The sequence below is a fragment of the Bombus pyrosoma genome, linkage group LG6, assembly GCF_014825855.1.
Source record: "Bombus pyrosoma isolate SC7728 linkage group LG6, ASM1482585v1, whole genome shotgun sequence".
In the NCBI taxonomy this organism is placed as follows: Eukaryota; Metazoa; Arthropoda; class Insecta; order Hymenoptera; family Apidae; genus Bombus; species Bombus pyrosoma.
The window spans coordinates 6,332,579-6,357,436 of NC_057775.1; the positions used below are offsets into that span (position 1 = coordinate 6,332,579).

At 38.9% G+C, this 24,858-nt stretch overlaps 1 protein-coding gene and 1 long non-coding RNA gene across 3 annotated transcripts in view; one reads left to right on the forward strand and one right to left on the reverse strand.

Annotated features, from left to right (window-relative positions):
* Nucleotides 1–24,858, reverse strand: part of LOC122568283 (serine-rich adhesin for platelets-like) — a 38,080-nt gene that overhangs the window by 3,072 nt on the left and 10,150 nt on the right. For both annotated transcript variants that reach the window (XM_043727853.1, XM_043727854.1), the window contains exons 2-9: nucleotides 10,690–10,918; nucleotides 9,726–10,169; nucleotides 7,512–8,784; nucleotides 5,676–7,003; nucleotides 3,984–4,852; nucleotides 3,173–3,395; nucleotides 2,582–2,681; nucleotides 2,468–2,504 (exon numbers count right to left, since the gene is read on the reverse strand). In XM_043727853.1, the coding sequence (XP_043583788.1) occupies nucleotides 2,468–2,504; nucleotides 2,582–2,681; nucleotides 3,173–3,395; nucleotides 3,984–4,852; nucleotides 5,676–7,003; nucleotides 7,512–8,784; nucleotides 9,726–10,169; nucleotides 10,690–10,918 (4,503 nt within the window). The remainder of the gene's footprint in view (nucleotides 1–2,467; nucleotides 2,505–2,581; nucleotides 2,682–3,172; nucleotides 3,396–3,983; nucleotides 4,853–5,675; nucleotides 7,004–7,511; nucleotides 8,785–9,725; nucleotides 10,170–10,689; nucleotides 10,919–24,858) is intronic.
* On the forward strand, nucleotides 11,109–14,656 carry LOC122568290. Its single transcript, XR_006317042.1, has 3 exons — nucleotides 11,109–11,275; nucleotides 11,341–11,892; nucleotides 13,967–14,656. It is a non-coding gene; the product is annotated as an uncharacterized LOC122568290 (long non-coding RNA).

Consider the following 24,858-nt stretch of genomic DNA (forward strand, 5'->3'; position numbering starts at 1 on the left):
CCTCTGTTGCATAAATGAAATTATGTACCGATAACAATTTGGTATGATAATTGAAATTAATCTCCTGTTATGAATTGTGTAAATATCGATTAGCCAGGATTATTGATGCGCGTTTCTCAGAAGGTGAAAGTATACAAAATGTTTGAAAGACGATTTGTTCACTTATTCTTTATGTGTAGATGATTACGTTTCTTCATCATTGACAGAGTAATTTTAGATCTACGTTAACAAATCTTTATTATTAATTGATTTTTTTGTTAACGATTAATTCATCATCGTCGCGCGGAAGCAATTTAAACGATGATCTGTTATATCTTACTTTTTAATGAACCAACCGATGATTCATTATTTCGCTGATGTAATGTTTAATTTAGATACACGTATACATAGAGTAATACTTCATTCGTGCTAAATGTTTTGAAATAAACGTTCACACATCTAAATTTCGAGATAATTGCAGATTAATGTCGGTATTACGTTAATTTATCGATACTTGAAAATGTTCCAATAATATTATTACAAGCGAGAAAAAATACAGTAATCGATAAATTCATTTCAAGGTTCTTAATGTGTCTAATCGCACTTTACATGATTGCTGTTTCAGTTATTACACAAAAACATTTGATTATAAGCGATCTGCGTAATTTCAAATTATTTCATGCAAAAAGGTCGGAACTCTATAATTTATTTAGATATAATTCTTTTGCAATATAACTACGACAAGAATAGAGGAAAAATTACCTAACATGATGAATATTTTGTTTTAAAAAATTGAAAATAAAAATACTACCTCGTTTTCTGATTTCTTGAAGAAAAACAAGCATGGATCTAAATCGTTTTTCTTATGAAGTGTACAGATCGAAAGGGAGAAGTAACCACAGAGTAGCTAAATTTTGCAAGGAAAATCGCGGATTTCTGCGATAAGCAAAAAAGAATTAGAAAACAGACGGCGGGTTCATTCCATTTAAGACGCGCTGAACAAACCGAGAAACACACGTTCATATCGCAAACGAACCCGTTACTTTCTAACCCAAACAGCTAAAAACCGACAATATTATCGTCAAACAAACTTTATCCAGCCGGTCAGACTGACCCGTCTTCCATGGAGCCCATTTAAGCTGTACTTATCTTACTCTTTTCCTCTCTCTTTTCGATTTTCCGCAAAGATAGTCAGGGAACATGGGTCCACCCTGTGATTCGTTGTTTTCAAGGATGGAGCTTTTCACGAGAGGAAGAGAGACAGAGGTTTGCGTGGGTACGGAGAAACCAAATGAAACGGCAGGGCTGGTAATTGTGCGGTGAAAAAATAATCAGCTGGCGCAGCACGTAGAGCGTAACCGTAAGTGCGGCTGTGCTCATTGTTGTCCCGCTACTACGAAACCCCACAAGGGTGACAAGCTCACAAAAGGGGCTGCTGGACCTATAGAAACGTGATGGGAGGTAGCTCGTGCAAGAGGGTGCCACCGTTGCGATAAAACTCTATAGTGCTCCGGGAAAATATGAGTGACTCGTCGACTGAGAAACGAGAGGACAAAAGATTTCTCGTTCTCGTTGTTGTTGTAAGTTAATTCTTTTCTATAATCCATAGTTTTAGAATTTTACTTCAATGGTTTTGGCATAGAAGCTATATAAAGTCTGCGTAAAATATCGTTATTCAAAGACGTATGCACGAAACTTTCTAGTTTTGTTCGAAATTTATAGTAAATGGATTATTTTCTCGATTATTATACATTATTTGAGGCTGATTATTTTTCTAATTGCATTTAAAATAGTTTACAAGCTTTCACGGAATTTTGCAAATTACCGCGACGTAATTGAGAATTTGGTCTGTTCCGAGACGACCGAGGAAAGTTGCGAGCAAAGGGGAAGTGATTCCAGAAGACCTCTTTGTTGTTAGCACTTTACGTGCAAAACGGAAGGAAAAAAAAAAGGAAAGGGAAGGGAGTCTGGAGTGAAGGAGGGTCTCTTTTCGCACATCCCTCATGAGAAACAATAATGTCGCGCGCACTAACACTCCTCCGGGATAGCGTCTACCCTCTTCTCGTCTTTGTTCGTCTGGCTTTTTCGAGTACTCGTCCTCCTATCCACGGCTACCTACACACTACTTTCCCTCAGCTACTGATCAGGATGAAAAGAATTGCACGCGAATAGCGAGAGCGAAGAACCGCGTCTCGCTGGAAAGCTACAGAAGAAACGAAGAAACGGAAGTTTTGTTGCTTGTTTCGCGTTCCCTTCCGTTCTTTCGCGTGGAACGGCAAAGTGATGAAACTTCAAACAGTATAGAGTATACCGTATTGTCCTGCACGCTTTTCAAACTTTCCAAAGAATTCGTGATAAGAGAAATGGTTGAAATGAAGAAAAGTAAATGAAAGAATACCATGTTTGTTCGATGGTACAGCGTCACCTCTAATTTGACGTCGTAATGTTGACAAAGCGAAAGAGAAACAAAATTGTTAGAAAAACTTACCGGAATGTAGCCGTCGGGTTGAGGTCTCTCGTTGTCCCTGAAGAAAATTGCTTAATTACAATCAAGCATCCACGAGTTTCGGAATTCACGTTCGATTATCGACATGAAACGTACCGATGTCGTCGTTGTATCACCGGTGTCTGCGGAGTGCTGTCGTGGATGATCACTTGGGTGGCGTCGATCTCTTCGCATTCTGAACTCTCTTCTGCCGAATCTACACAGGCAACATATCAAATATATCTACCATTCGCCGTACTTTGTACGCCGATATTTCACGAACATTGCAATTCCCCTCTACAAGGCAGATCCGAAACTATCTTCTTCAATATCCCTGACAATAACGAACGATCTCCAGCTACGGTTGGCTACCCGCTAACCCAAATTTCTTTCCAGCAGGGGAATTACAATCACTCGAATGTGTTCATACCAACTACTCTCTAATCCTATCAGCTGTCCTTTAAATAGTGTACGTATCTGTGTGCACGGGCTTATCCACGATTCAGCACCCATCCATCGAGCTTACCGCAATTCCCAAAAGGATGGATGCTATTGCTTCTCTTCAAAGGGACAACGTTCTCTCGTTAACAACCCTAGTCTCAAACTGCTCTAAACTCTATACCGACACACAATCCGTAATTCAAATAACAGTCGCTCGCATACGTCTACGATCGAACCTAAATCGTGTTACATTCATTCGGAACTCACCCTCGCCGATGCGTTCGCGTTTACGAATTCGAGACAAGACAGGACTTGGACACAAGGTGGTCGCGTCGCCCAATAAATCGTCGATGTTGGTGTGTTGGCCGATGAACAACGGTAACGTGGAAGGTCGTTTCCTTGGCGACGATCTTCGGGGTGTCGACTGAACATTATCGTAAGGCGAATCGCGTCCGCCATAGTTGTCAGGCGGATCTGGAGGATTTTCCACCTGCAAAATACATAGGCTTACTTGAAATAAAATAAAATAACATTTAATTCATGGATGGTAATTGAATATTTTCCAGCTATTTTGTCTGATAATTTGATTTTACTTTAATTGAAATGCCCTCAAAATTACTGTTGAATCGAATTTAGGAAATTGGTATATTATCCGTGGCTTCGATCATGATTTTAAGTGTTCATCTTTTGGAGAATGTTAACGAGAATATTAGCAATTATAATTAACAAGATAGTTAACATTAAAGTATATACAAAGAAAAGAAAGGAAACGATTATTTACGAATGTATACAATATTACATTAGACGGAAGAAATTCACACGATAATTTAATGCGCATATCCTAAAGACGGAACAATGTAAGAACAATTTTCACACATTATCCTTTTTAGAGCCTCTCACGGAAGCCACTCGATTTCTTAATCAAGGGATCAATTAACTTAAAGACTTTATTCTCTCATCGATGTAAGGCACGCAACGTTAAAGATTTACGACGTCGCGTATTATCGAGTTCTATATCTATAGCATAGTCAGTTAGGGGACCGTTAAATGAATAATATACGATATATGATCAGTTTACCCCTTCAGGACTGGCACGATCCCCAAGCGGCTCATCGGGCGGTGGTGGCGGAAACTCGATAGGGAATCTAGAAAGGTTTCTCTTCCCGTATATCTCAGGTTCAGGGTTAACGCCAATATCGATTTTCTCGAACGATTCGGAGGAATCGGAGGTGCTGTTCGACGTTTCCATAGGGATCTTAACGACACCGTCAGGAACGTTCGACGAGCTATCCATCCACCACGGTTTCTCACCAGACTCGATGTGCCTGACTTTATTTATACTTCTGTTGTACGTTTGACTGTCGTCCACTTCATCATTGTAGCTATTATTTTTTTGCGTGGGCGTTGTAGCGACAGGAATAATTTCGACTCCTTCAGGTACGTTCTCAGGATTGTCGTTCATCCACCATGCTTGTTCGCCGGATTGCTGGTGCCTGAGTCGATTTCTTCGTTCGTTGGACCGAGTACTGGAACGACTCGACTCTCGTTTCGAAACAGGAGACGCCATAGACGATTGTTTCTTCGATTCCTCCGACGGAACATTATCGTTTGCATCCAACCACCAAGCCCTTTCCCCCGATTCTTGTCTCCATATCGTCGGTCGAGACAGTTTTTTGGCTTCATCCGAAAGGACGGCGTCATTTCCGTCCAACCAACGACCCCTATCTCCCGAATCGTGCTTCAAAACTGTTGCGGAAGATTGTCTCTGCGTTTCTTCCGACGGGACGTTATCATTGGAATCTAGCCACCAAGCCTTCTCTCCCGATTCTTGTCTTAAAATCGTTGTCGACTGTTTCCTCGCATCTTCCGAGGCCGCGCTGTCGTTTGAATCTAACCACCAAGCTCGTTCCTCCGATTCTTGTCTCCACACTTTGTATTTAAATTTGCCTGGGAACATGCAATTAGGGGAAGTGGTTTATCTACGCGAATCGCACTAACCTACGTTTCTGCTTTCGAAGCTGAGAAGAACGAATTATATGTTTAAAAATGATTTACAGGGGGAGGGTGGTAATTAAGTCGTTTTGGTGTACACGAATCATTGGTAATTTACGATGTTTGCGAAAATATATAATACCTCTAAGGTAGAAACAACAAGTTATGTCTTCTCTTTTGTAAAGGAACAACATAAAAATTCAATTTTTCGTCCACCAATTCCACATCTCTGTATTTGATTTTGCATTTCTTTAGCTATTTAATAACTATTTAATATGTTAATAGATTTGGTTTAATAACTAAACAACATGAAAGTAGGCAATTCAACAGAAATAGACTTATTATATTTTTCCCGCGTGGTTATGTTTATTATATTTTTCCCTCGCGAATTATGAACGCGTTTTCTTAATAGCTTTTTCAATACGATCTCAGGTGAAAAGGAAACTTTAAAAAATGTATGTTATCTTTCTTCATTCGCTTGTAACATTTATAACATCTTCAAACTTGCAACGGAAGTTAAAAACGAACGTTTAAACGAAGTTTCGAATGAACCGCACATCTCTTTTTTTTTTGAAATCGTAATAATATATTACATTCTGAAAGCTCTTTCTCATAAGATTTGAAATAGTATGCGTAGGCACGTAAACACTATATGTCAGATAAATATAGCTTCCATCCAATTTCTCAAACCAAATCCCCCGTTTACGTGTATCAAAATAAAAAACCATGTTTAACCGAAAATTTATTTCAGATGTACAAGTTGGAAACGCTGACTTACCATCGTCAGGTAAGGTACTACTGACGGTCGTTTCTTGACTGACATCTTCGTTGCACACGCTTCCCGTTTCGATGCCTTCAGGAACATTGTCGGAGTTCGGATCCATCCACCACGGCTGCTCCCCGGAAAAATTCCGCCTGATCCTCACGCTAGAATGTCTCTTGTCGTCGTTCTTCTCCGAGTTCGTGAAACTGAAGCTCTTCGATAGACTCCTCGATAAAGCCATCGTACCGTTTTGCTCCGACTTCTTCGCGTCCGTGCTCTCCTCGTTGGAATCCAGCCAACCACCTGATTTACCCGACTCGCTGGAATCTTGATGCTTATTCTTGAAAAGATTCGTCACTGGTGCGAGGGCCCTCATCAGGAATGATTTAGCCTCCTCCGTTTTCCCTGAACGATCGCTTTTCGATCTCGGGCTGGACGGCGGTCTGGGCGGCTTGTCCATCGTCAAAGACATTTCGTCGGTGGATGACGCCAAAACGCTCGTCCTCGATGACCCGGCGCTTATCTTCCCTTTTTTCTCGCAGAAAGGAGATTTTGACGTTCTCCTCTTACGACGTCTCGATCCTGGTCTTGTCTGTTTACTATCGTCTTCCTCCTCGCTGCTCGACGAATTCGAAGAATTCGATTCGCTAACGCCGCTGGAACTCGAGCTTCCGTCTTGCTTGCTTCTCTTGCCGGAAGGGGATTTCGAGCTGCTCCTCGAATTTTCCGGCCTCAACGAACTACTCGACTCGCTTTTCCTACCGATGCTCTTCGACGACGTACCGGATGATGGCATTCTCAGCCTTGATCTATTCGATTTCACGGAACTCGAGCTCGATTCCGAGGGGACAGCTGGACGATGGATATTCGGTTCGGAGTTCGGTTCGGACTGCGAATCTTGAGAGCTGACGGACATGCTTCGTTGATTCTTCTTCTTTCTGCTGTACTTTGATTGCGACGGGTCGCCATTCTCCATGTTTAACGTCGACTTTCGAAAATCCTTGTTCACGTACTTAACTGGCACGATGCTCTTGGATGCGGACGCCGATGTGGCATCGCTCTTCGGTACAGGTGGTTTGCCACGAGCATCCGGTGATCCGCCCTGCCTCAGATTCACTGAAGAGACGGTCGACGTGGAAGATTTCCCTGGCGATGGTGGCGGCGTCGCCTTTATTTTTGCACCCTGACTCGTCACCGAACTGGCTGACGTCGATTTCGATCTGCCAATTGGCACATTTACAGCGGATCCTTCCGACGAATCGGTCCGTGTGATTTGGCGGCAGAGACTTTTCGTAGAACCGCTTCGCGACTGGGGTGTTGTGGATCGGCTTTGGGACGAATTGCTATTTAATCGAAAAAAAATAAGAAGAAGCGTTTCAGAAAGTGGAAATAGTGTATTTTTAGATGTAACGGAGAGGAATCAAAGAAGCAGAATTGATTTGTGCAAGATTTGGTCGCCTAAAGTCAACAAAAATAAATCTTCTACGTCGTTTGGCTTCTTATATCGTTACGTTGATGCTGCTTTTCCGTGGAAATTTGCCTCAATTGTGTACGCTAATATCGAGAAAGAAATCTATATATAATATTAGAGAAATATCTTGAATGACCAATTAATTTTTGGCATCCTCGCTCAAACGTGGAGCTGTATAAACTATTTTCGTTGACATTAAGAATACAAAAAAAATTTCGAGAAAACTTTTTCACTTTCCTACTATTTATTTGACAAGATCGAAACATATCTCAGCGGTATGAAAAATTGAAGATATTTCGAAACGAATAAATTTGAAACGAAGTTACGTGTTGTAAAAGTTTTGTGCTCTACTGTAATCGTTTGAAAAATTGAACAACTACCTTTGGAAAGAATCTTTCGTAGAAGAAACACTATCGCTTTTAGACGCGGAGACTTCTTTACTCTGTCCCTGGCAGTGGCCCTCGACTATCCTAGAAGATTCATCTAGTTTCGATAACGAGCTAGTGTCAGATTTAGGTGTCGAGCTTCTTCTTTCCCGCAATCCATCGGACTTAGTCGACGAACTCGATGATGACTTCGTAACCTTGCCTTCGTTCTTCATTGCGATACGACCTAATCTCGGTATCGATGGTCTTCTCTGGCTGCTATCCTCGCTCTTCGACGTCGAACTTTCTCTACTACTTTGCTGTTCTTCGCTCTTGGAAGTATTTTCGCGGGAATCTGGTGACTTGACAGCACCAGGCTGGTGCGGTGAGTTGTCTCTCTTTAAAACCGAAGGATTCGCTAAACGACTGGTTTTCACTTCGATCTTGCCGACGCTACATGGACGAACCTCGCCATTGTGCGCTTTAACCTCCGTCTGATTGGAATTGCTTGGATCGTTACCCGTAGACGCTTTCGAATCCGTTTTCGTGACCGCGAAACCTAAACCGCCGAACGCTTTAGTACTCTGTTCGTTTTGATTTCTATTGCCGTGGATTTCTTGACTAGAGCTAGGCGATAATTTTGAAGTCGAATCGTTTCTCGAAGCGTCGTTCGATCTCGAGAACGCGAAGCTATTTACTCTGGAGTTGGTCGCGCCTCCGTTAAAGCCCCTGGCGTACACGCCACTTCCGCTCGAATTCGAGGAAAATTTGTCCAAATACGTTGACCACGGAGACCCTGAGATTCGTCCACCGCCTCCAAATCGCGAAAATCTCGAAGCATCCTCGAGCCTTTCGCTCTGAACTTCTTGATTCTTCGTCTCCGTTTTCTTTCGAACTCGCGCGACTTCCCTTTGATTCGCGATGCCTATGTCGGCTCTTCTGCTCCTCACAAAGGACGAAGAAGCCGGTAGACTGGGCGACGTACCTCTCGTAACCATTGTAACGGTCTCATTGTCCTGAAGTCTGTTGTCGACTTTTAATTCTTCCGATTTAACAGGAGTGGAACGTTTTTCTTGAGTCGCGTTCCTTTCCACGTTGGATTTAACGGTGTCTTCGTCCTTTAAATTTGCCGGCATAGGCTTACTGCCTGAAGTTCGGAACCTGTCCGATCCGGAGTAGCTTATGGCTGCCGGTATTCGGTCGTTGCTGCTTCTCGATGAAAGGAACCTGCTACCAGCTGTCGAGCCGAATCTCGAGGAGATTGGCGCCGAGCTCGATTCGGAGGCACCTGCAAATGTTTTCGTACGTTGAGAATCGTTCGTCGAGCAAAATATATTTTTCTTAACTGGTAACTTTACTAACACATCATCTTTTCATCATGATCTTTTTGTATTTAAAATTATGTGTTTTAATGTTATGTGTTTTAATGTTCGATTCTAAATGATCAGGATAAAAATAGACACGTTAAATATGACCTTAAATATGATCTTGAGCGGAAGATTAATTTTGGACAAATCAGTTCCATTTCTCGCCAGATACATTGCTTTCAAATGCGAAAATCTATAGCCATAAATATCGCGTGAAAAGCTTCTCATTCCGTTTTACAATTTTCCAGAGCATAACAAGAACTACTATTTACCGATTCTTGTCGCGTCTCTACTAATATCGTAGGTCTATAAATTTAGAATTCGCGTAAACAAACTGCGAACTGCGGCAAAAATGAATTTAAATGACATTCCGTTCTCGTAATAGGAATTTTATTATTTCGACGTTATAAGACAAGGATTTGAACAATCACCGGCCATAAATATGGTTTTCGTATGATACACTGTATATGTACGCGTATACTTTGTCATATAATAGCATTATATGTATATGTATACAGGATAAGTCACCTAAGACTGGAAATATCAAAACTGCTACTTGAACCATACAACGTCCCGTTTGAAATCGTTCGACTCTTGTCCGAACCATTTTTCGATATAATTAACGGTTTCGAAAATATTTCAAGTTCTCGTCTTAGGTCATTCGCCTGTAACTAACGTTTCTGTATTTGCTTGCTCTAAGCACGGAGAATAACATCATCGTAATAACAATAAAATTTATATAAAAACCAAAACTATTCCCCCATAGAACTTTCTCCGAAACTCATTCCTTTTCCATTCCCAACTTGAATAATAAAATCCAATTTCTAACAAAATGCAAGGAAAAAAGAGGAAATTCACTCACTAGAAGTGGCACTGGATCGACCGTAGGATGGGGCTCTCGAATACATTCTGAAGGAGTTCGATTTTCCGACGTTGACTTCCGGGCTAGGTTCGCGTGAACTTCTCCCAGAGTTCGGCCGTAATCCACGGTAGGAAACCGGCGGATGATCGGACCTCTCTTTCTTCTCGATTCTACTTTCGTTTCCATAAGTTCGAGCCAAGCTCGATCCGGGATACGTGTTGGATCCGTATCGCGATACTCCGTCTGGCTCTCTGGTCTTCTCGCGGGAAGTGGCACGGTTATATCTGTCCAAAACGGAGGCGGGCCTCTCTGAAGCTTTAGTAGCTGGAAACGAGTACTTCTCGAACAGAGAAGATCTGCTGCTCGATAATGGACTTTTCGCCCCTACGTCCTCCGTCGACGACCTACTCGGGTGCAGTCTGTTTTTGTCCGCGTCCTTGTTAGCTGAAAAACCATCGACCTGTGATTCTTTATTTTCTAACTTTTCTTTATTCAATTATTTAACGCGCGAAATGTCGCCGACTGAAATACGAAACCTATACCAAAAAAAAAAAGAAAGAAATTAAAATGAAAATACATATACGAAAAAATACGTACATAATATAAGGATACAAACAAATTTCTATCCGTGTGTTAGATCGTTACGTAAATTCGTGTTCTATTTTTTTATTTATTGCATAAACGCAGGAAACATCGAACGAATATATATTATAGTCTAATATTTTACAAAAAAATTACTCGAATCTCCGGGAACGTATCGTTGTAAATCTATAAAATGTCTATGGAAAATTACGCAGATTTATTTTATTTATCGTTCCTAGTGGAATAAAGAAAAAAGTATATCACTAACAATACTAAAATTGCTCTCTCAAATACCATAATAATGAGCAACAAATGCCAAGAACCTGAAACGATGAAGGGAAGACCGACACACGTCATAATGAGCATATCCAAAGTAACTTACTGGAATATTTAAAGGTAGGTTTTTCCTCGGACTTGTCTTTCTTTAGGAACGCGTTTCCGAAGCCAGAAACCCTCTCCTTGCCGTGCACTCGGCTGGAACCGGAACCGATGGACGACGAGTAGCTGTTCCTGCAACCCGGAAGACCGCTCCCAGTCGACGTGGTCGTTCTTCCAAATGTACCTGCGGCGATGCCAACATTGCCTCTGGGTCGGTAGGCGCCAGTGTCACCCTGGAAACCGTGAATCGTTCAATTCTCTGTGAATGCTGGTGATCTCGTTGCATTTATCCACGGTACCGTTATACGAGCGACGACAACGACGGCGACGATCGATCGAAGGCGATGAAAAAGCGGGCCGAATGCTTGAAACGTCGCCGGTTCGATCGACTGTTCCACGAGCCGGAGAACAATCGGACTACGGCGAACTTCGTGCCGCTTGCGAAGTAAAATTACCGATCGAGATTGGCCGGCAAACGGCTCGATTTCTTTTTTCACGACAGATTTATGCGTCGCCGTACGTCGCCGCGATAGAATCGCGTGTCACCGTGCGTTTTATTGCTGAACTGCGTGTCATCGATTACGCGACTGGTAAGCAGTGAAGTATTGTGAATGACAATGGAGCGGCGTGCGTAACACGTGTGATTCTTTTTTAGGAAACGGAAAAAGGGCGGTTTATCTTTTAATGGTAATTTTTTCTTTAATTGCAAGATTTACATTTCATAAGATACGAATAAATGTAGATACTGAAAGTAAATGTTAGAAAGATATAAATATTAGATATAGATATTGGAAAATATAAATATGAAAAGCGTGTAGAATACACGTGAGACGCGGTCGTAAAGATTTGAATGACAATCGCAATATGTAGATCATGTTCCGCGGAATATGAATAAATACAATGAAAGAATTTAACAAGGGAAATACAACTGTAAAGTCTATCTCGAATGAGTAATGGTATTAAAAACACTGCATTGTGAATGTGAATAGACAAACATCTGATGAAGAATATCTAAAGAACATCTTACAGAGGAAGAAGATCTTTAAGTAACCCGAATGAGGATAATATACATCATCTACGGATGGCCGAAGTCAAGAAATGAAAATTCGTACAATTAACATAAATTTGGCGAATTGCCCTAAGCTTGAAATAGATGGCCCGACCTAACCGGGAGGAATAACCTTCCTGTTTCTCTGTCGTATAACGGGTGAGTCAAAAAACCCATTCTTTTTTAGCATTTAGACTGTGTATACAAATAGTTAAACGCAAACCTGTTATTCCTACTTCTTCAAAAGTAATCAGAATCATTTTACATACTGATTAAAGAACCGTAGTCAATTGTGCACAACATAGCCAAGATAAACTTTTGTAGCTTCATATTTTTCATTTATCAAACCGAGATTCTTTAGATTACACTTGCATATGTCTCGAGAAATAGAAAGGGAAAATTATAGATGTTGAGGTTATTAGATGTATAATGAGAGAGACGCGTGGATAAATTATAAGGTAGAAAAATATATTTGAAATACGGAAGTGAAAAATACAAAATTGAAATAATAATATGAGCTGGTCCAGATCCGCACGCTAGCAGTGTTACTCTATAACTGAAAAACCCTGAAGCCAACGTCGCCTTTCGACTGTTTATGGCCTGCCTTCGTCACAGTCTTTTGTCTATGCGCTGTCGATGGCTTCAATGCTTTAGAAAGCTAAAAAGACCAGATGTAGAGTTTTCTCAAAAGCAGTGACCTTCAACAATAGAAATAAGTATTAAGTTTGGCAAATAATTTCAACGGTTTCGTTTAATGCTGATAACGAATATCGATAATCGTTTTATAAACAGGGAGAATAACGAGTAATATAGTTTCAAGAACTCGCAGACTCATCGTCAGAATGACTCGCTACCTGTTGTTGAAATCTTTTTACCAATATAAACCTGCTTGTTTAACTGGAAATATCCTTCAAGTTTCTACGATACTCAAATCACATGACTCGAAGTCCTTCGAGTTCAATGACTATTCTGAACAAGATTCATATGGTGGTTCAAAATCGATTCGTGATTACTTATCTGTAACGTGTTTCGCATGTACGAAGCATTTCGCATTCATAAAATTGAAAGAAATTAATTTTCCACCATACGATTCTCGTATTGTTCGTGTTTCTTAAAATTTTCATTTCAGACGAACCAACGAACCACGTGCAGCAGTCGTTGAACGGAGCATCTAAACATTGGTAGATGTTTCCGTAATTAAAACTCGTTCGCGTAATTAATTATTCCTTGTCCGAACCCGCAGGTATGGGCCGGCGTTTATTTTTCGTATAGTTTACAAGTTTCCGTTTACGTAGAGTTCGCGCAACCTCGACTCGAGCGAGCTTACGCGATACCACCCGCGCGATCATAATTTCAATTTAAATTCAATTACATTCTAAAGCTCCGACATCTTGCGCTATCGCGTTCAGATGAGATCCCTTCTGAAAGAGAATGAGAAAGGGGTGAGGGGAGCCTTCGTGCTCGAACTTTTAAAAAGTGCCGTTCGTTATTATGCTAATGCTATTCGGGGGGGTGGGGGGAGTGATAATGGAATTACAACGGACGCTCCTTAAGACCGCTAAACCGATTCTTTTCAGCGGAAGTGTCGAAAACGGCCGGAAACGATAACTCCTTTCGATTCGTTCATATCTGCCTTATTATCGCGTCTCCGGCTTTTTGGCTCGCGGTCCCTTGTTCCTAATACCGAGTATTCTAAGTCTCGTTTATGAAAAAGAAGCTACGATTACCTACTATCGATTATTTCTCCTGCCAACGTTAGATACTTGACGTACAATGGCTACAAGAAGTATTTGTACAACGCTGTATTTATTATAGCATTCATATATCAATTAATTAAGTTCAAGTACAATAACTTATCTTTTTTTTTTATAGCCTCGTGTTTCTTCGATTTGCTATTGCAGAATAATACTGGAATTGATCTCTGATGTAACATAGCCACATCTTAAATTCACTACTAATCTTACAGTTGTTTAATTTCAAAGATATCGATAAAGAAATTGTTTCATTTTATTCTATGATAATAAATCAAAATCGATAATGAACGAGCTTCAAGATCTATTCACGAATAAACAAACGTAACTGAGAGGTGTTCAATGCCTCCTAAAACACGGTATCAAAACTCCTTCGATATATATTTTTTATTACTAACCAAAGCTTGCAAGATGAAACATCAATTTCTTACCTGGCAGCAGTTCATTAGCTATCTTAAAATGCCGGTCGTGTACGGTTCCAGGGCTGCGCCTCGTTGCCGAACTTCGATATTAGTTCAAGAAGTCACCATAAACATTTTGGCAAGCAGCCTCGACGGTCTTTGGCTAAATTCAGAAGGCAAAGGTTTGCCAAGAAGTCGAACGAGAACCTGTTACGACGTCCATTATCGGCTTTGCCGTGGTTTTACTGGACGATCGCAAGGTAAAGCAAGAAATCGCGACCACCTTGTTTCACCGGACACGGTGAAATTTTTATGAAATTTTTTCGACGTGCTCGGCCAACTGTGGAAATTTATTCTCGTGATGCTTATTCCTCCCTCGACGAATGTTTACGATACATAACAATTTCGAAAGCTGATTGTTCCTCGAAAAACTCGCGATCTTTCTCTTTCTGCGATGTTAAATTCCTGCTTTTTATTAGGTACACAGATTATTATTATTGGCTTATCAAAGGATTCTTCGTTGTAATAAATTTTCTAATGCTTAGCGATGCAGGATTTTTTCTGAAAAATTCACTCTTTTCCATTGTTCCCGTATTTTTGACGAGACCAAATACAAATGGTATATTCTTTGAAGTTGAAAGGTAATAAATATTCTTTTTGGACATATATTGCACGGAATGTAAAATCTCTGTTTTTCATGCTCGAACACGAAGAAATGTTGACGTATACAGAGAACGAAGCAATATTGATCAATTTGTGTGAAAAGCGCGCTCTGTCAGAACAGATACGACAATACTGCAAAAGTATTAAAAATATTTTTATTATATGATTAGATTTCTAAATATGTTATAACTAAAGCATAATAATTCCTGTAGGATAAATAAAAATATGCAACCACTGTGCGCTATACTGTCATAATTTACAGATTAAACGGATATTACATAGTCACAGATAATAAATAATTACATTTGGTATTACGATATAAGACGCGAATTATTCGTATCCTTAATATTCGATTAAATGATTTATGAAGCGATTCGCTGATCGTTATTGTATCTGATCATATATTCTTATCGCAAGACAATACAAGTTATGTAACTACGCTTCGTTTAAATCCACGCATTTCCTAATCCGCCTACTATTTCTTAACCTCGTCCCATAATAGAAAAGTTCATTTCAACCTTGTCTTCTCAAAGCAAATGATCGACAGCCACCTATCAACCGACTTTTGCAAATCACCGTGAAATACATCTTTTGCTGTCAAACAGGCTTAGAGATCGATTCCTATGCTGAAAATATTCGAGGACATTGGCGAAATACGCGGCTAATATCTACGCCACGCTTAATGCTAAAAATTTCAAGCGCCACCGGCCACGACGACACGATTTGTCTTTGTCAGAAACTTTGAAGCATAGAAACGATAAAGAAGCGAGTGGGGCCACATTACGCACGCGACAAGCCTCTATTTTCATTTACCAGGTTTCTGGAAATTCCCCGGGAACTACTTGGGAATTCGTTGGATTTCCGTCGAGAAGAGAAAAATAAATGAAAAAGTCGCAGAGAACGGTCGATGTGGAGTGACCGGAATGGAGAAAAATCCGAAAGATAGAACGTACGAAAAAGTAGATGAGTTTCGGTGTGACAGGAATGATAATCCGAGATCTCTTTACAAATGAACGATATTTTCGAAAGACCGAGACGATCGACGGAATGAAGCAGAAGAGTAAAAAATACCAGGCAAGACATAAAAAGCTTTTAATGAGAGAAAATGAAAGTGGATGAAAATTGTAAAACGTGGAAAATTGATACGAATGGCGTTCGTAGAATTTTCACGGAAAATCGATGAAAATCAAGCGAAAATCGAGCGGCAAAATCGTTCTCATCCAATTTGTCCAAGATCCATCGATAGTCACCGTCCATCAGCTAATCCATCAGAGCAGCTACATTCTGTCTCTCTCCCTTCACGGAAATCCAGGGTTTCCTACCGTCAATTTAGCCTTCTCGATATTTCGTCGGCGTGGCGAAAAGCTTTCCATTGGGCTGGTCGAATTGAAAGCAGCTCGACCGGGAAATCTTTCGATATTGCTTTATCGTCCATAAAAATGGCTGTTTACAGCTTGGCCATCCCTACTCAAACCCTGCACGCCAGCTTTCTACCCTTGATCCCGCTTTATCGATAGATAAATCGTACAGCCGCGAAACGATCGTTTCTCACGCGCCGTTTTACCGCCAAGAGCCGACTTTTGTTTCGTGTAATTGAATATTTGCCGGTTAAAGTTGCTAATTTAAAGGAAAAGCACGTATCGATAGACAATTCGTTTAATACGACAAGGATCGATTGGGAGAGTTTGCAAATGGTGTGCAGTCCAATGTTATATGTAAAATGTTTGGTCTTTGGAGAGGGATAAGGGTAGTTGGTCGAAATAACTCTTGGAACTTTAGATTTTCTTTAGAATCGTCTTTCCTCCTTATACATTCTGGAAACGCTGAATAGGGGAGGATTATTCGAAGATTTATAAAGCTGATTGATTACGTGACTTTCGTAATAATTTGCTTTTACGAACGATCGCGCTGGGTGAACTGTATGCACAAAAATGAGAAAGAAAGTTAGTACAGATTTGTGTCATCTTGTGAGACAATATCCCGATGTCCATACATGACACGCGATTGACGCATTCTGTAGAAATAGTTTCGCAGATACTAAAAAATTGATGTTACCGTATCTCTAAAAACATAAAGTATTTAAATTACTTGATAATCTCACGTTACGATCGTTGCTTATTTTTGTAACGACTATATTGCATCATGGACACGATTAAAATTTATCGTTGAATAGTTTGCACATATTACTATTACGTTGTATTATATTGCAACGAAACTTATGTGGAACCATGTTCGACTAATAGAATCTCCAAATAGTAGCGTGTTTGAATAATAGAGTGCTGGAATAATGGAGGTTCGGGTGGCAGAGGATCTACTCCAATTGGGACACTGTTTCTTGACATAATAATACATCTTGTTGTTAGTAAAAGACAAGAACTATTAACTTAACTCTATCTCTATTCGTAACATTCATGGGTTTTGATAGAATGCTTCAATGGACGGGTAAATGCCAGTAAAACCGATTTCTATCGTTCACACGATATTCTCGAATAAAGCGGAGTTATTGCTGAAAAATTCACGTACAGTCTGTAATAATAAATTATTATTATATATATAAATAAGATATATTGTATATAAATTATTATTACAGACCGTACGCGAATTTTTTAATTTAGAATAACATTGATTATAACGTCTGTTACAATTTTGATTTAAACGTTTTATAACGAAAATAATTTGATTAAGAGAATTCAATTTTATTGCTTGTATTTCTTCGCGTCAAAGCCGCGAATATATTGCACCTGATTATTCCGTAGAACAAAGTAACAGGTATAAATATTCATCAGAAATATTTACATAATTTATTTAACTACCAGGTGTTATTTGCTACTTACCTTTCAATGGTTATACCGATATGATGCGATATTTTCCGCTGAAAAGCAGGAAAACCTCGATTCGTTGCAATTTCCTGGCTAATGAAAAGAAAGAGCCACGTTTATTTGCTTTCACGAGACCATCAACATCATCCGTACAAATTGCGATTGCCTATTGACACGAGTAAAATAAATATAATTGAGAACATTTCCAGGAACATTTGAGCATTTATTTTTCTTCCATATGATCATCCAATAATATTTTATATTTAAAATTTATAAACATTGAAAATTATCGCGTAATTCGTGTACGCGTGTAGCTTTTCAGAAACAAATGTTTGTATTTTAACAAGCGAGGATTGTGTTTGTATCAGATCTGTACGATCGACGCGTTACTGATGAGGATGTGGGCGCCCGATGCGGCTCGAGCGATAGCAGCTCGAGGGGAGGCCGACTAATTGAAGAGTGTCAGTCTGATTTAACCTCTGTCGACTGGTCGCATTATTATAATTTACGACGTGCCACCAGTTGTCGTGAACTCCGCGGAACGAAAACGCCGCTACGTCTTTTTAAAATTACAAAGTGACGTCGATACTTGACCATTTATAACAGGCGCTTGTTGAAGGCCAAAGTAAATGGTCATAGACAAAAATACATCGTTCACGAGGGGACGAAGAAAGATATATAAAATATCACGTCTCTTCTGTTTCTTATCGATAAACCGGCTAGCGGATCTTTATGCAAATTCTAATTTTTATAAATAAAAAGTTGTGACACGATATTCAGGATGAAAAACACGATGGAAAATGATAGATCCACTTATCGCTGAATGTTCGGCGACGTACGTATAATCTAATAAACGCTGTATTCATATTTTATCAAACCAATTCTGCATTTCCACGCATCGAACATTGAAATATATTTTACATTACAGCACATTGCGCAATGTAACGCTCCAGTTATAATTCGTTCAACGTTATTTACAAAAACACCGCGCATTCCGTATGAGAAACGCAACTGTGCCACTTCACGATTTAATAAACATTTGCATTTTATCGAATTTACCCGTTTGGTATCGCGGAACGATATGAAAACTTGGAAGCTCGTTGCCGGGTACACAGCGTACGCGTGAACGCGCCAAAGTAATTGCAAATTTAATATTACGACGTGTACGTACGTCACACGGTTGAAAGGGTTATTAGTGTAGCCGGTTGTATTCAGACAACTCAGATACAGAAAGCTGGTTATATAAATTTAATCTATCTTCTATCCAGGACAGACGCGTTCTCTTCCATAACAAACCATCACGTTGCTTGGCGTTAGTTTGCCTTTTGTATTTATTCTGCTGTTCTTTCGATGGAACATACCGAGGAAACATTGTATTCGTCTTTCTCGGTCAACCGGTTCGTATGTAATTCATCAACCGACGTTAACTTCGGCTCGTCTCCACGAAATTGCATTATGTATTCCATCATAAAGGTGAATCCGATGAAATGCTGCGACGGGGAAAAATTCGAGATGTAACGTGGCTTTTTCTATCTTTCCCTCAGACAGGGTACGTTAGACGGTATTAAATGCAGGATTATTCGACGATAGAAATAGAAGAGAGGAAGAAACCTGAAAAGGTAGAATCTCTAGAAGTAGTTTCTCTTAAAGTATCTGCGCTATTTGGTAAAATACAGTAAGACTCCATTTATTGAATTGTATGAAATTTTGTCGATTAAATTCAAAGGTCCTCCCGGTAATATTATGAATTAACTCTTGATAGAAGCGGAAGATTCTCTTTATTTTCTTTTTCGATGTTTCTCTCTGTTAAGCAGTGGATATTCATTAGAAATATCATTTCAAAAGCTTTTGTCCCGCCTCTGCCTTTGCGATTCTCGTAGTTCTCTTCGAGATGGTTCGCTCGACGATCAAAAGAAGCGAAATTAAAAAAAAAAAAAAAAGAAAATATAATTTGTCGCATATTTAATACAAAACAGTTCGTGAACGAATGAAGAAAATTTTCGTGTCGTCTCTACAGAAATAATTTCGCTCGCAGATTTCATTCTGGTTTCCGACCACGCGCGGATTAATATGTCGAAAGTAATGCTTCGTTTTACGAGCACAAGAACACCGAGGAAATGGGATCGGGAAGGCAGGAAATTTAATTTACCGCGGTATTATTCGTCCGAAGAAAATACGTGATTCTTCTGGGTTTAGACTGAATGAACGTTGAAATTGCCTTTCACAATTTCATGGGTTCCTAAGCAGCACACTTTGATGTTTGATTTCAGGATGCGTTATGATTATAATTCTATATATTTGTTACGGTTGAAGAGTTCGCAGGAAAGCTATGCAAAGTATTGGACGAAAATGGCAATTATTGTATTGCAAAAACGTATATCTTATTTCCATGCAAGAAACATTCGGAATAAAAATAGCGTATGAAGAAAACGATAACGTGTTCACGTTACAAAATGCCGATTAGGCCGGTTCGACGATCCATTTCAACGGGTTGTTATTTCACGTTTCACGCGTTGGGCGGTGGCCAACTTTTTCAGTATTTCGATGCATGAATCAAGGAAACGATTTCAGCCTCTCTGGATGTTCGCGTGACACGCGTATGTCGAAAGTGAATCGCGTATGACATTTGTGGAGCGTATTTTTGGCAAGAATCGTATGCACCTTCAATTTCACTTCCTGGTTTGTCTTCGTTCTTACGCAATCTTTATCTCTATTTGTGGACAAAATAAATCGACGCGTTTCTCTTTCTGTCGCAGCAGATTCCCAAAAATTAGTTATTTTGTAAAACGTATTTTAATCCTAAAATATAGACGCACCACCTGTATCGAAATAGACGCATTATCGTGCCAATGTCAGATTAAAGTTTATACTCCATTCAATTTTTTAACATCTTGTAGCACATTCACATTTAATACGTACGTTCACACGTAAATGAAAGTCTTCTTTTGTTATAGGAAAGAAGTATCTTTTAAATCGATCAAGATATTAACATGAAAATTTAAGAATAATAATTATTATCATATTCGATCAGTACATGTATCTTTTATACACCGTAATTTACATATGATTACTTCACAGAAAATATCAACTAAAGTGCCTCGCCACTAAACCGTTAATTGCGATAAAGTTTTATATTAAAGTTAAAAATCCTTCCAATTACAGAGAAAATTTTATTGACTATGTCGTCATGCAAATCCATTACGAAAATCGTGTACTGGTGTATCCAATTAATTTCAATCGCAAGTTGCGTGGCAAGTCATCGGAAGCTGAAGATATTTAATGAAGTTTCTCGAGATCCTGGCGAGTGGCTCGACGCAAAAGTCTTTCAATGGGAAGCCTTCGTCGCCGCGAAAGTGGCGACGAGAGAATGTCAAGAACTAAACGCTTCGACGGGGAAACAGCAACGGCTTCGCCGCGTAATTGGAAAACTTCCGGTGCCGTATAAGTTGCCGGAAGTTGCGGCCAAAGACTCTTATGGACTCCGGTTATCAGGGATGTCGAGTCTCTCGATGCAGTTACAAACCGATAAATCACTCATTGTGAGCCCGATCATACTGTCATTCTCTGTAATTGCTAAGTTATAATTGTTTCTCCTTTCTATGAATATTTGAAGATTTCTAATGGCGTATAGTTAAAGTTTTACGATTTAAAATTGAAGGTATACATTATAAACTATAAAAGATCTTTGCTCAATGAAACTAGATAAATAATTTGAAAGTATTAAAAATTCAATTAATTTCTGTCATATATTGAAACGTGGATATATAGAAATTAAATAATAAACTGCAGGCAAGTGATTAATCCTTAACTGCTATGATGAAATGAAAATATGAAAATTAATTACAGATATCGTACGGAACTCTTACGTTACGAGTTTTCCAAATTGTGAAATGTTGCATCTACTGCATCGATTATGAAAAATGGAAACGTTCTTTTACGTATAATATATATATATATTAAATTATATACTTACATACGACAATGTGACATTATTTAGATCCAATAAAACAATAAAAGGTTTGTGAAGATGTTAGTGCTTAAAATGCTTAAACGTCTGTGTACTAATTTAATCGTTTGTTGTCTATAATTTAAAATACAATTTATTTAGAATATAGTTAGTTAGAATATAACTTAAAAAGAAAACAGAAAAATTATGTCATACATCGTATCTCGTACTTGGTCGAGTTCATAAATAACAAAGCAGATAAGAAGTTTCCCCGCGATTCTATCTCGCGATATTTTCAACTTCACGAACTCTAATATTTAATGTTATCCAATGTTTCCATTGCTGCTACCGTTTCTGAATTATTTATTTGTCACGAGGAGAAGAAACATAACGTCCACCACTATCCGGTATATTTTCAACTTTGTGCGCTGTAACATTTAACGTCCCACAATATTTCTTATGCAACTCAGTTCCAACAAATTAATTTTTTATACCCGCAGCTTTATTTTTATTGCCTTTGGCGTATGCGCCGTTCTTGTTTCGTTTACTTTGGCCAGTTATTATTCAAGGTTAGCAAAGAAAATTCTAGCACGATACTGCAAAGGGAGATCTGCAATTTACAAACGTGGCGCATCATACTCGAGGGAAAACCATCTGAGACTTGTCCACTTGCAAGATCATTCGAGAGACAGGGAGATATGTAGCTGGCAATCCACCTCTCGAGGACAAATATTTGCAGACATGGTCTATTAAAGCGTCTGCATAACACAACGAAGTGTATAAAAAAGGAAAAAACAGCGAGAAAATAGGGACCATAAAACAGCAAGAACGGGGAAGGTAGAAAAGAAGTAAAATATGTAGAAATTATAATCGATGTTCGTATAAAAATGGTGTAAAATGTTAGAACTTTGTGCAATTAAAAATACACCAATACTATAAGTTACTATGATTTCGATGCTATTGCTAATATTATATAAAATTAATATTGTTAATACTGTTAACATACAAGTAACGGTCTATAGTGCAGTTAAAAAAATTTATAAGAAGAAACAAAATTGTCAAAAATGTAAGGTGTCTGTGACAAGTCGTTCGGTCATCGTTGAATCTTTGTCAGTTACCAAAATGTTGTGAAATGTTGGGATTATTATTGAGAGGTTACTATACGGATTACGAATTCTTTGTGTAATCACCCTTAGGTGGTGGAACCTGGTAATTACATTCTACCTAAGTTTTTCTAGTTGCGATAATATTTGTAAAACGATACTCAACTAAGAGCTACGTAATATCTTCGAACCAGCTACACTTACACTTTACTCCTATCATCTAGAGATATTTGATCGTCTAAACTAGACTACGAATGCTACGTAACTCTTGCCGTAGCATGAGAGAAACTCAGATAAATTATCACACGTAGTACTATAACTTTCACACCTTAAATACCATTGCACATGATGTAGTTATTTGTATTTATTGTCTGCAACAAGTTAGAGAATGTGAGACCAAAGAAGTAATTTTCTGCATCATCCATTCTGAATTCTTCGTCATTTGATTACACTGTCAAGGGGTGTATACAGCTTTCTTCGAATATCAATCAAGCAAATTAAGAACTAGGCGCAGAGAATGCAATGAAAACCGAAAAACTTTTTAAAAATTATAAATGCATATTAAGGTATTCTAAGATATGGAAATATATGGCACGTCTCCTGACTATCCATCGTAGATACGCGAAAAGAAACTAGGTCCTTTGGTCGGAAATACAGAGCTGAGTGGATCAACATCCACATCCTGTTCCCGCAGAAAATCAACAAACCTAGCAAACGGCAAACTTACGGTATCGTGTTCCATCAAAACGTACAGTTAACGAATAGAAAGTGGTCGGCTCGAATTTCGGCGACTCATGGGAAGAGCAACGTACTCGCACCGATTCGTGGTGCTCTGCCAATTTCAGTGGCACCTAGCGCAGTCACGCGTAGCTTTTAGTTCGGGCTATTTATTTTACGACAGAATGACAACGGCTCGGAGTTTAATTAATACTAACTGAAAGCTCAGGCTGAAACGAAAGATTGAATATCCCCGGCACGACGTTCTCAAGAATCTGCGTATAAATAGAAATGCACTTAAGTCTCTTTTAATGGAGTTTAAATGCGAACTCTTTCTAGAATTCGTTGCAAATTGGTTACCACTGCGATGGATGTCAATTTTTCTCTTTTTTCGACGTTCGCTGCCTTTCGTCCCTTGGATCTTATAAATTATCTATAAATTTATATGGTAAATTAAATGAATTGCGCGACCAAGAAATCTTAAAGTAATCGAATAATAACTGACGAAGCTCGCAATTAATAATTAGAATAATTATCACGTCGAATAATATGGACAAATTTTCATCTCACTTGCCTATTACAAAGTACCATGAAGAGAAACGAATTTAATCAATCAAGTTGTTTTCTAGCTAATTTGACAAAATTTGTCAGCGCATGTAACAGCACACGACGAGGTATTCAAAACTAGAAAGAATAGCGAATCGGATTATGCAGAGATGATATCTCGAGTTACATTAACTTATATAACACTTCGCATATCCTATGCCAACGCTATGTAAATCCATAACCAGATCCATTAATTCGAATTAGGTGAGTACACGTGTACTCAATGACATTTGAAATCTATCTCGGATACATTAAGCTTTGTATGATGGAGATACAGTGCGCTGTATATATTATATTTGTAAATTGTACTTATATAATTCAAATGCTAAAAATTGTTCAATCACAACAGATAGTGTAAATATATAAATGCTGGTATATCATTATGATCTTAAAGAAGGAAAAAGTCTATCTTTAATTAATGCATTGAAAAGTTCAACAAACCAGTTTAGCGAAACGTGTCCAATCCAGTTAACAGCCCACCAATTTTATCCATTTTCAATTTTATCCATTTTATTTTAATCTCGAATTGTCAATCACAATTACGAAAATCCACTGAGAAAATTCCATTTATTCGAATGTGTTTACCATTCGCGCAGTAGAAAAATCATCGGTAGATAGATGTAATTCAAACGACTAGGTTCAGTGACATCGCGCAATAGGCCGATCTGTAGTTGGGCCGAGTCTCAAAATTGATTTCAATGCGGGCAATTGATCTGCGAGATCAGCTGTGTTTGCGGACCGCGTTGTTGTCGTTTCTGGCGGCAAATATTGGTCGTCGCTAACAAGACAGCGACGTTTGAACGCTTCTTCCGCCCCGGTTTTCAAACGCTTGTTTCATCGACCAACGTGCACGATGCACGCTGCACTGCATCAATCCGATTTCACAGAAAAACGTTACGTTTTGTATATTTTGTGTCCCATTGAATTCTGAATTGTCAAATTTTCCGCGAAAGATATTGTCTACCAGCAGTAATATTAATATTTATCTTTCGTATTTGATTGCTTTATTCGTTTGAAAACAAACAGAGGAAACGGTAATTCGATAAAATTGCAATTTATTTTGGATTATTGTTTGTCATGATCGTCGAAAGGTAATCTTTTAATTCTGAATCTGCATTG